The sequence below is a fragment of the Opisthorchis viverrini genome (genome assembly GCF_000715545.1).
Source record: "Opisthorchis viverrini unplaced genomic scaffold opera_v5_19, whole genome shotgun sequence".
Classification (NCBI taxonomy): Eukaryota; Metazoa; Platyhelminthes; class Trematoda; order Opisthorchiida; family Opisthorchiidae; genus Opisthorchis; species Opisthorchis viverrini.
Window position 1 is genome coordinate 2,066,405 of NW_008751675.1, and position 11,969 is coordinate 2,078,373.

At 45.6% G+C, this 11,969-nt stretch overlaps 2 protein-coding genes across 2 annotated transcripts in view; one reads left to right on the forward strand and one right to left on the reverse strand.

The window, feature by feature from the left end:
- T265_01771 (hypothetical protein) overlaps nucleotides 1-11,969 on the reverse strand; it is a gene marked incomplete at both ends in the record, with an annotated part of 41,982 nt that overhangs the window by 16,167 nt on the left and 13,846 nt on the right. Inside the window, 3 exons of the mRNA XM_009165861.1 lie at nucleotides 1,696-1,774; nucleotides 7,031-7,119; nucleotides 10,221-10,606. Coding sequence (XP_009164125.1) covers nucleotides 1,696-1,774; nucleotides 7,031-7,119; nucleotides 10,221-10,606 — 554 coding nt within the window. The remainder of the gene's footprint in view (nucleotides 1-1,695; nucleotides 1,775-7,030; nucleotides 7,120-10,220; nucleotides 10,607-11,969) is intronic.
- T265_01770 (hypothetical protein) lies at nucleotides 1,403-1,585 on the forward strand (the record flags this gene model as incomplete). Its single annotated transcript, XM_009165860.1, has 1 exon — nucleotides 1,403-1,585. The coding sequence occupies one exon, from the start codon at nucleotides 1,403-1,405 to the stop codon at nucleotides 1,583-1,585; it is 183 nt and encodes a 60-aa protein (XP_009164124.1).

The window sequence follows — 11,969 nt, forward strand, 5'->3', positions numbered from 1 at the left end:
GGATGACTCAAAAGTGTCATTTTGTTAATGTACGAGGACTATTGTCTGCGACAGGGGCTTCTAGGAGGATGATCTGGATCGAGATAGCATCTCTAGCCTTTGCACAATGAAGTACGACCAGGAAGTGTGAATTTCAGGAGAGGCCCACGAGGTTGCGTCTCAAAGGTGTACGGACACCTGAAGTACTTATCTTGACCCATCGCAATTCAACATGTTGATGAAAACTATCCAACAGCCCACTGCCGGTTTCGTTCCCCTTGGAGCTCATCAGGTAGGCGAAATCCCCGAGTTGCTGTCAACCGGAATTTCTACTTGACCATCGCAGTATACATCAGCGGAGTTACGCACTCAGTTGCAAATTGACTTGAGAGAATCATCTGGAAATCAGCTGAACCACACAGAGTAAGCTTCAACTTAATGTGCTGTACAAAGGCCGAGATACTGTTGACCCAAAACTATTCACACAGCTGCTGAAAAGCCCGATGTCTGTTACGTCCTACTGGGACTCATAAGGTGGGCGTAGCCTCCAAGTTTCCATCCGGTGAATAGCACTGGCTTAGTATACGGCCCAAGTGCATCTATTCTGAAGCATCACGGTTTCGCATAAACTGTCAAGACATTCCTTTTCGTTTTCGTTCTTCTCACCACAAACAAACTGCTCATCGATGAGGCATGGGGCTACAGTAGTGACTGCTGGTAGATGAATTTGTGACTTGCTGGACGGTAGTGCATCTCTGTATCGGTCCCTTGGCTTCCTGCTCCGCCCACTATGGTATATAAAAAAGCACGGTAGTTCTACACAGCCCTTTATGGAGACAAAAGGAGAATCGTTATATCTGTATTTATAGGGTAATCACAGTGTTCCACAAGGTCGTGCTAGAATCTCCGTGAGGGGGCGAGAAGCGTCGAGTCAAAGGTGCTTGACTCGGATTGGCTGGCATTCTGACCAATCTGGACACGCCTTTGTTTGGCCCGTGTCCTGCACGTGACACATCCGTCTAAATGATGTGGTGTTTGGTTATTAGGGACGGCTGGCCCCCGTACGGAATTAATGTCCTTCATCGGAACACGACATTCGCGTTGATTCTTCAGGGAGCAGAGCTTGGGGAAAATCACTAATTAAAGAGCGAACTAACTTTTTCCAACCGATCGAACTGTGGTTCGAACCTAACCCCGGCATCTCGACTGCCCCTGTCTAGGCTTCAGGAACCTGGTAGTATCTCAGCTCACGTGCTCGCTTCGAGCAGCATGATAGCTATGCACCTTGTACGAGAAGTGGAGTGACTACTATCGCACACAAAAGTCCCACAGGATAATGTCGATCAGGCAACAGTTTTGGCTAAACGATTCAAATACACACATCGTTTGTAAACCAGTGGATCCATCTATTTCTGCTTGCGAGATGTCGAGCTGTTTACTTGGGCAACATGAGTTTGGCTACTGGACAAGTGATGTCCCTTTGGTTCTGGATCTGGATGTTATTCCCTATTTTGAAGAGCTTAACAAAAGTATGCGCACAATTCAACTGAGCTCTTCACGCGCTCCCAGAATGTCTTTAGCTCGTCTGGATATCCTGCTGCACTGAGGATTGGGGAAGAATAGTTTCAATGCCTTTTCTCCGGAGTTCTAGTGTTAAACAACTCATGCTGGTGGCGAATACATTGAAGATAAGGGAATGAACAGATGGGAACTTACTCGCACCGTGTTGTCCAGTGAACCTGAGTAGAGCAAGTTTTCGTCGTAAGTCAAACAAATAACTCCCGCTGTATGACCACTGCGGAAAAAAACGAGGCGGAAGGCGAGAAGTAAACAAGACGGACTGGTAACAGGACTTCAGGGTACGGTCCAAAAGTGATTCGAATAGGGATATCACATGCAGTGGTGGACAGTACTCATAACTCTACCTTTCGACCTAATGGTTGGAATACACCGAGAAAAGAAACTCTCCATTAAGGGGATCTGGAGGACTAGCAGTTTTCGAAGCGTGAGTTTTGAAAAGTGTTCATCAAGGGTTAATCATTTCGTGAACATTGGCATACACGTGCTGTATGTTAACCGCTGTTTAGAAAGACAAACGTTAAACCAACTGATGGTTCCGACGAAGTAGCGGGTGAGCAGTCGTGACCACAACCAATATTGGGCCGAATAAGCCCTAATTAGGCTTCATCAGATAGCAAGGATTCCGGGGCAATGAATCCAAGTGATCTGTGGAACAAGAGTGACAAATATGCGTAGAAAAGCTTTGACTTTACGTAAAGACTTCAATTTGTCTTGGAATCAAGGGTGTCCGCAGGGACCATGAAGGTAGAACAAAGGCAACCAATAGCATAAATTGTTGAAAAGGGTTCATGTGCTGCGCAGTGCGAATGGGGTATCGGTTGCGGTTGTTGATAGGAAGGGTCTTAACCACAAACCGTTTCAACGAGCCGATCGGTAGATTTTGTTCCTTCGGAACGCGTAACTAGTTCATCGTGCATAGAACATCTCGGAACAAACAGAAATCAATATAGTTCCAGATGCAACCCACCCACGTTTAAAAAGTCTTGAATGAGGATAATCCTACAAAACACCATGCGACAATTTGTCTGACAATGCTGAAATGTTAAAAAAAATAACCGCCCAGCTGTAAAAACCTTTCGGTACCTACCTACCATGCTACACAAGCCTAGACAGGAACAATCGAGATGCCGGAGATGGATACAAACCACCGATCTCGCGCCTTAACCACTGAGTCAGTTAAAACAGGCGGGCGATGTAGCAGGAAGCATGACAAGGGGAACACTACGCCCTACCTACCAATGCTACACAGCCTAGACAGGAACAATCGAGATGCCGGAGATGGATACAAACCACCGATCTCGCGCCTTAACCACTGAGTCAGTTAAAACAGGCGGGCGATGTAGCAGGAAGCATGACAAGGGGAATACTACGCCTGCAATCGAAGTTATGACTATGGCTAAAGTAGTTCCGCTAAAAGAGGTTCACATGCTAGGGATTGACAAGAAAACAACGAAGGGTAACCGTTGGCTTTTTCGCTGAGCTGGCAATTTGATTGCAAACGTTTCATCGCCAATCGAGGTGACATCATCACTGCGTTATCGGTTGTGCACAACCACTGACCCACCGCTACGCACCACTGCGCTCCCTAATAACGTACTGATGATGTCACCTCGATTGGTGATGAAACGTTTGCAGCACAGCGAACAAGCCAACGACCATCTACGCTACCTGAGCTATCAACATTTTCCTCTATAGACAACGAAGGGTCTTCAATATGGATAAGGTGTCAGCTATTTTTTGACAAGATTCATTTCTCACTGAATCAAAGCTACAGTTGTTTGGTGCTTGCAGAGAAAGTACAAACAAACAGTGGTCAGTATTTCCACCGTTGTGGGTCCTTACGGGATTGGAAAGACGAACAGCACAAAGCCTACTCAAAAAGGGGCCTCAGCTCGAAAATTGCACGCACTCTATAAAACCACGTACACAGCACTCGAAGTATCATCTGAAGTTCATAATCTGGTGGCGTCCCATAGTGAAGGTGCTTTAAGCTCAGTTACCATACTTGGACCTTGTAATAAAGTTTCACAAATGCAGCAAACTTCTATCGAAAAAAATACCAAGAATGCAAGAGCAAGAGGACGCAAGAGCACTTTTTTGACCAATCATTGAAATGATTCGGACAAGAAATGCTTCACTGAACATGACGCTGGACACGAGGCGGCAGAGGTGAGTAGTGGCGTGCGATCGGTCACTTTCATACATGTCTGGATGACCTGTTGACATCGAGGATTTAGGAAACAATGGCTAGTAAGAGCCTAGAGAAGTCAAATTCAATTCCAATTTATTAGCCACAATCTATGTGCCATGGGTACACTGGCACCAGCGGCTACAGGTTCAATCACCCGAAAGCGGGAGAGCTCGGGGCATACACCAAGGCCTTGCGAGCGATGTAATGTTCAGTTAAGTCAATAACTGATGTGCAACGCATTGAAGACGATTGCTTTGATGCATGAGCGTCATTGACTGCGCGATCGGGTCACTCCTACCAGGGTCATCAACCATTGATGAGTTGAGTCCCAGAGTATCTATCCGAGGAGGCTACAGATGTTGACCTGACTCAGTTTATTGGCTAACGTTTTCAGCAGCCTTACGAGTAGTACATTATAAATATATAGTGCTTTCCACCTCTCGGTCGTTTCCACTCGGTACAGATGGGGGCGAAAAGGGATCTGCGAAGCGAACGGTCCTCTGCCATGCGTGGTGCATGTCTTAACAAGCATTGCTCGTCCGATGTTCCCACTAGACCCAATCAATGCTTCGAAGGCACCGATGGTTAAAAACTGGCAACTTCCATATATAGTCTGCGTGGTTGAACGAGAATTCTACCCGGATTAACTAGACCAGAACCAATCAGCCGATGCGGACGAACCTTGGAATGGTCTCGGAATTCACAATTAAGTGTGAAACTCTAGTCAACAGAACGACCCCCAAACCAAACCTGGGTGAAAGCCTGAACTTCACTGCGCACTACCAGTAGTGAAACGTGCAACTGGTCTGATGACAGACGATTTGACAAAAACCCTCCAAAGAGGCGGATCCTTTATGAATGTGCGAAACACATACCTGAAAACATGATCCGTGCCTGAGGATATCCTCGTTTTTCCTCAGAAAAAAGAACCAATGCTCTATCCGCAAAATCTCACACGAACGTCAGCACAGAGCCAGATTTACTAGCGCTCTCAGAAGACAAAGAGAAAAGCTGCGTTTGGAATGCACTCAAACGCAACTTCATTCCACTTCTGAAGAGCAGTGCAATAAACGAATATGGCGTAGACAGTTTCGTCCTGAAAATATTTGCCGAAATGAGAGCTCATTACACTGATCAACACCTTCTCCTGTCCGAACGGCGGTATAGAGTTCATCCGATAATCGGAAAGCCATGGGTTCGAATCTTTCGGACACTACGTGAGATACGCTTCGCTGGAAATTCCCAACGAGGATGAGATAGCCGTAATCGTTATCGTTCAGCTGTAACACCCTTCTGGTGCCTAGCTGCCATGCTACCCGAAGGAAGCAGGAGGGCTGAGATACTGCCAAGTTGCCCAAGCCTAGACAGGTGAAGTCGAGAGGCAGAGGTGGGGTTCGAACCACGGACCTTCCGGTCAGTAAATTCGCGCTCTAACCACTTGAGCCATCTCGCCCCAGATAACCGTAAGGTACCTCTTTAGATCGAAACGCTTTCTCGATGCCCAGTCGAGTTCGGATTTCAAGAAATAGGAACGCACTCCTACTACTTCAACTAATGCTGTTCACAATTTGACGAAGTAGTAGCGAGTTTGCCGACAAACAAATGTTACTGAAACAAAAAATTATTGGGGGTTGGGACGAGTTGAATGGACATTTGAAGAGAGGAAACGCGTCACTCACAAGAAGTGACTGACAGTAATGAACCGAACCGAGGTCGGGGGTGATACTAACTGCACCCTGACGAGATTTTCAATTCAATGGACTCAGTAGATGTCCAGTTTCCAGGAAGCGGACAACAGTAAATAAGCGGATCAGTCAGTTTAAACAGTAAGCGATAATCGATAAGCAGAAACGTGATGGACAGTCGCTGGATGGCCGATAACCAGTTCAACTGCTGAAGACAATAACCAAGGAGACAGAAATCGACTGGATTCTTCAAACTTCAGGTATTACGATCGACCTGTCACCTGGACAGTTGCGGTTTGTTACATGTGTGATTAACCCATAGCCTTCAATCCATCATTTTCATCTGTACTATTCGGCAAAGTTATCCACTGTTGGGTTTTTAGCTGGTCGATTTTGTGAACAAGTCTTCTGAAAACAAAACGTATTAGAGAGGCTACTGCTAGCCTAGAGGGTGCCTACAGCAAAAACAATTGGCGCAGAACAGTGGATGAAATCGAGAGTTGAAACTATACATTCGTGAGAAACAATACCTTATAGGCAATCTGGGTTCCCGCGATGATCGTAATGCCAAATACAACTGCTTTTGTATCAGACTGGCTTTTGAGACAAGTAAAACAAAGAAACTTGGACATGTAGGTGACGGGTCCACTTCTGATGGACCAAGTGGATGAAGCACGAATTTACTGACCGGAAGGTCCGTGGTTCGAATCCGATCTCTGCCTCTCGACTTCCCCTGTCTAGGCTTGGGCAACCTGACAGTATCCCAGCCCTCGTGCCTCATTCGTGTGGTATGGCAGCTAGGCACCGAAAGGGTGCTACAGTTGGACGATTCTTAAAAATATTTTTTCTGAGCACACCGATCAGCATGCAGGGCAGCTCATGAATGTCGAGCAAAATTCAGCTCAGTTGGCAACAATCTGGTACAGTTCTTCAGTCGCTCTGTTTGATGCATCGCACATTTTTTCTGTTTTATCATCGCTTATCGTGACAACCAATTCGATATGAAAGCCTGGCGTGTATCAGCTGTCTCCAGAGACCATTCGAAAAGGTCAATCAAAAAGTGGTCTCTTCCGAGACCGAGTAGAAGCCTACGGTGAAGGAGTTCTGTATTTGAGTGAATGTTTCGGCCCATCTAATAATAAGAGTCAAATGAAAGTGGCATCAGAGTTATTCGACGACAAAACGATCTACGACAACGACCCTGGAGTGTTATTCTATTACTCTTACTTGTTTAACGCGGCGATGTGTCACTTCATACAAATTGGTGTTTACTCCAGCTATACAGCTACGAAAGTGTACCTCAAACCGTGCCCTAAGTTCCCACGAGAGAGCGCCACAGCTTCCGGTCGCTATAGTGCCCAGTTTTCGGGTGCATTATGTTCAAGAATAAAAAACGCGTCGCATGCGTAGGCTACAGAGAAAAGGCTGTTACAGGAAATAGCGTGAAAAATAGGGTTTCCAAGATTCGCATCCTTGAGGAGAACTTCCTAAACAATTATGGCGATGAGTGAAGTGTGAGGAACTTGCCGGTACAGCCAACGGTCAGTACACCGTTCAACGAAGAAAAAAACATAAAACGAGGTGGACAACTAACCGGAATGTGCATCGTAACATGCTTGTTTTCAAATCCCACATTCGGACGGTACAATCGTACGAACCACTCAGTACTTTCTGCTGGTCGGCCTGAGAGAGAGAGAGAGTGAGTGAAAAGATGGGCAGAAAAATTGCTTTTTTGTGTGCCAGTCACGCACACACGTTGACCTTGGCAATTGAACAACTCTTTATACATAGCAAAGCGAGTGGCTTGACCTTGAAGTTTGGCTATCGGAGACCAGAAAAGTGCATATAGATGCTAAATCACTGTCTGTGTGAGCGTATACATGGAGTTCGGAAGTACCAGTGTACCGTAATGTTCAAGCTGATCACCTAAACAAAAAACAGGTATTGAATCAGTGGGTGCTGACAGTATGGCTATATAGGGCGAGTCTTAAGTAGTGAGCAGTACACAGTCGATGTGAACTTCCGAACGGACAGTTTGGAAGTTCTTCACTATTAACAATGCATAAATAGATCAATAGCATGCTATGGTACTCGAACATCTGTAACCACACATGCATACATGTGCTTCATTTTCCCCTTCACTAACTGTGTTCATCAATTTCTCAGCCTCACAGACTATTTTATTGTCCCTCACATTCGTACATACCGTTTCTCTTGAGATGTTGTCTGGACCAATAGAATCGTGAGGCTGTGAGTGGGGAAGAACAGAACGTATACAGCAAGACAATCAATCTTCCCAAAACGACCTTGGAAGTTGGCCTGGAAATGTCTGATTTTTGAGGAAGCCACTTTTTCAAAAGAGAACAAAGATAGCATACCTGCTTCAGATATCAGAAACGGAGAGTGAATATAGTGTGCGGAGCTGGCGAAGCGGAGTGTTTCAGTAATCTCTACAAACACTTCACCTGATAAACAGGCTGGGGCTTGATAAACGCAACTGTACTCAATTCCTTCAAAGCAATAAGTGGTTTCCTATAGCCCGCATTATTTCACCGTTAACCTTCACAAACCAACGCCATTGTCAAATCGTCAACCCACTCACTTGTTCACCTATTTTTCAACAATTTCATCTGCTAATCTTACTAGAAACGGGTCACAACTCGGGATTACAGTTGATTTTTGTTGTACGGGTTCCATAAGTGCTCAACAATGAAGTGGTCCCCACTGCTCCCGTCTGGACTTTGGCAACTTGGGAGTATCTCGCAGCTTGTGATTCCTTTGCGTGGCATAGCAGTCAAGCGCCAAAGGGGTGTTAAAACTTGACCGCTTTTTATCCTTTTTATTACAACTTATGCTAGTATTCAGAGAAGTGTTATGGTTCTTTCTATTAAGGATACTTTCAAACCCAGACACAGTTTGTCCCTCCTACCAAGGAACGTATGCATTGAGATTCACCTCCGTTGTCCCATTCCCAGGGAAGTTCAATTGATTTACACTTTTCTGGTTATCTCTGTCAAATTCCTCTTATGATGCTGAACAGAGCTCACTTTTACCCGAAAATTGTGTACCCCTGGAGTTTTCTTCAAATACCTGTTGTCTCAGATCCCCGCAATGTTACACTCATGCTAAGGGTCATTTGTGCGAACGTTCAGCAAGTTCTAATACGACCACACTCGCTCTTTAGTTGTAAGATGCCGTGTGTTCCACAATGAGCCCCTGTTTCCAGAGATAACAGCCACTTCGGGTATGTGCTTCTGCGTACGATCAGCCTGCGGAAATGGAATTCTGAGGTCAGTCGTTTGTAACTGCCAGTGAAAAATCGATCGCCCATGCGATGAACCCCGATAAGGGCAAAAGGCCTCGGGTGGCTCAGCTTCTCGACCTTCTTTGATGAAACGTCTTTGGGCATTTTTCAGCCTGTATAACAGTGAAAGATAAGCTGGATACTACCGAGGGGCTAATCGATGGCGGTCCAAATGGTTTTCGGTGCAAATAAGAGCGCCTAGCTTGTAAGTCAGGTAAACCGGGAACACTTCAGACGATAGTAAAATGGGACAAATGGAGAAGTACTTCCGAAGAATGGTTACAGTTCGGATGCAAAAGAATCATACAATTCCACGATTCGATCCGCAACTGCCTTTTACCAACAATCATCTCACAAAATGAGTGGAAAGCATGAATGCACCAAAAATCGAGTCGCGTATCTTGCTCGGTCCACACTGAGGCGAGAAAGCACTGAACTTGGGTTCATTTCTCAGAGGCCTGTCACAAGTGCACATCCCCAATCGTGTTCGAATTTGAGCCCTCTGACATACGGGACGAGTGCGTTAATGCTATCCCAATAGTACAAGATGGACGCGAACCTCGAGCTCAATGCTTCTTCTAGCGCTCGTCCTTGTAAGAAAACAGGAAACTGTGGCACTGGCCAGTGACCTCACAGCCGTTTTCGAAGGGAACTCAGTGATACCTAATTCGAATGTATAGACAAGCTTTAGTCACAGAATACCCACTCGAAAAAGCGTCCGTGCCCGCTCCTACCTCGGTCCAGTTTGGTCCTGCTGTGCAATGTTTAAATAAAGATATGGTCAAGTTTGTCCAAAGTCTCAAGCATCTTAACTGGTCGATGTTGGCTGAGGACCAGTTCTGAAGGGCAACTGTGAAACTGAAAAACGTATAGGTTCCCATGTGATAGACTTGGAATAGGGGTACTCAGTATTGGAATAAGCCTTTTTCATTTGGTTTACGCAATATGAGAGAAATATCTTCCAAAAGAGTTCAACAATGATGTCACGGGTCAGGCCATAGTTGGCAGAATATCAGGCGTGAAACAGACAGTTATAAAGAAGCCAACATAACGGCCCGACTTTCTTGGAAGACAATCTGGATTCATCGTAAACGCAGCCCGAATGACCTTATCTTCGAACAAAACGGTCAAAGTAGCTTCATTAGAAAAAAACACCAATAACTAGGCAAGAAAACTGACCAATGCAGTGCGAAATTGACGATTCATTTACCACAAAACAGTTAACTGCGTGTTTCACTCCCTTTAGGACTTATCAGATGCGAGTATAAGGATCGATAGCACAACGTGTTAATTCATTGTGCGCATTACTGATCTAAACGCAAAGTGATCGCATATCTTTTATACGAACAGGTAATCAGTAGATAGTTCATGAAGATCGATGAATGGTAAGGATTAACAACGGAACCATTCATGATTAACCCAGATAACGATGAAATTCAGCATTTACGCGCAACAGCCAAAAACAGCCTTCAGCTCTCACCTGTAAACATCGAACGGCATCCGTGTGACCTTGAAGTGTACTAGTGCAAGCAATACGTGACCACTTGACGGTGGTCGAGAGCCGCCAAAGTTTGATTGTGGTATCCGCACTGCCAGAAATGAGAAGAGCCTCGGGGGGTTGCCATATACTCAGCAACGTTGGGCTGGTGGGGCTAGAACAACAATCTGGACTGGAAGGAGTCGATGTAGACGATGTGCCACTGTCATCGTCCAAGGGAAGCAACTGGAGACAGCGCACCGCATCCGAGTGTCCACGTAAAGTTTGTACAGACCAGTTTGCATTGGTCCGGACGTTCCATACACGGATGGTTGCATCGGCTGATCCGCTGACTATGCGATGAGCATCATAGGCCACGCAATAAACAGCTGTTTCGTGGGCGAATATTGTAAGAGATTGGTTGATAAAGAAACCGCAGACTAAAAGTGCAAAGCACGGCTGTCAAAGAGTGGGTTAGTTCTTCACCCTATCCATTGACTGGCTACTATCTTCGTTTGCCTGTGTCAAAAAGCACTTTGATTCAGTCAACAGCATGACATTATGGAGATGTAATCCGAGAAACGTGCGTGCCTCGTGCTAGGTCGGCGTACATAGCTATCTTTCAGACGTCTTGAACAACGTGAGTGATGTAGTACGAGAAGGCTACCCACTACCACAGTTTGTATCCACATTAGAGGAGTTAAAAGAGAAATCACCCCTCAGAGGTGTATATATAACCCCAAAAGGTTAAGAGATATGAAATAGCTGGGCTTTATTGTTTTGGCTTGAGGATATCCAGTTTTAAACAAACGACGTCTTCGGGGGACCACACGTGTGATGGAAACATACCGAGCAACGACGAAATCCACTGAGGTGTTTTTGACACGGTATATCGGCAAGACTCCCAAGCACCGCAAAAGTTGAGGTGGATAACTTCAATGCTGCATGCGTCCGCCTGTAGTTTGTTCCGTGCTATTAGCTAGAGTGAGAATCAGCTGGCGTTCACAAGTCCTAACATCCCGGAGGGTCACTAACACCAAATTTACGAGTTATATCGGCTGGATCGAGGGGCTTCCTTGTTTTTGGGGTCCCACGGATGACGACTAATGGTCGCAACACTTGATGGCATGGCTCACAAAGGCGATCACTGGAGCGCTTGTTATCCATTTTGCGTTGGCTTTCCTTTTTACGTACTATCTTAAATTTTCACAACCTATTCCGCTATATCTGGCGGTTTGTGCGACAGGGACTTCAAAACATGGAAAAAGATACTGGTTCACTTTAGAATCGGATCAATGGACGGCAACAGAGCACTAATGACGGTGAGTGCAGTGATGCACAAAGTAATACAACAACCAGGTGATTAAATGTCGGGGGAACAGCCTGTCACGTGGACTCGATCAAGAAGTAATCGACTATAACAATACAAGACAGAGAGACCTCTGTGAGGTACCGACCACAAACCTGATATGTGGAGCTCAATGAAATAGGGATCGACATCTGGTACGCGCAAAAGTGATGCACTATGAGAACTGCCGCATAGTGCACCAAGAGAAAACTTATTCAAGTTAAGCGTGAGAAAACCAAAGACGAAGAAACGGCATCGAAATTTAGTGGAGCTTTAACACAGAGGCCGGTACATGAGCAAGTCCCAGCACACTCGAAGGCCAGCAGAACCGAATACGAACACATGTCCAAACAGCTGTTGTCATCATCATCACTATCATCGACAGCATGACATCAGTATTCGGT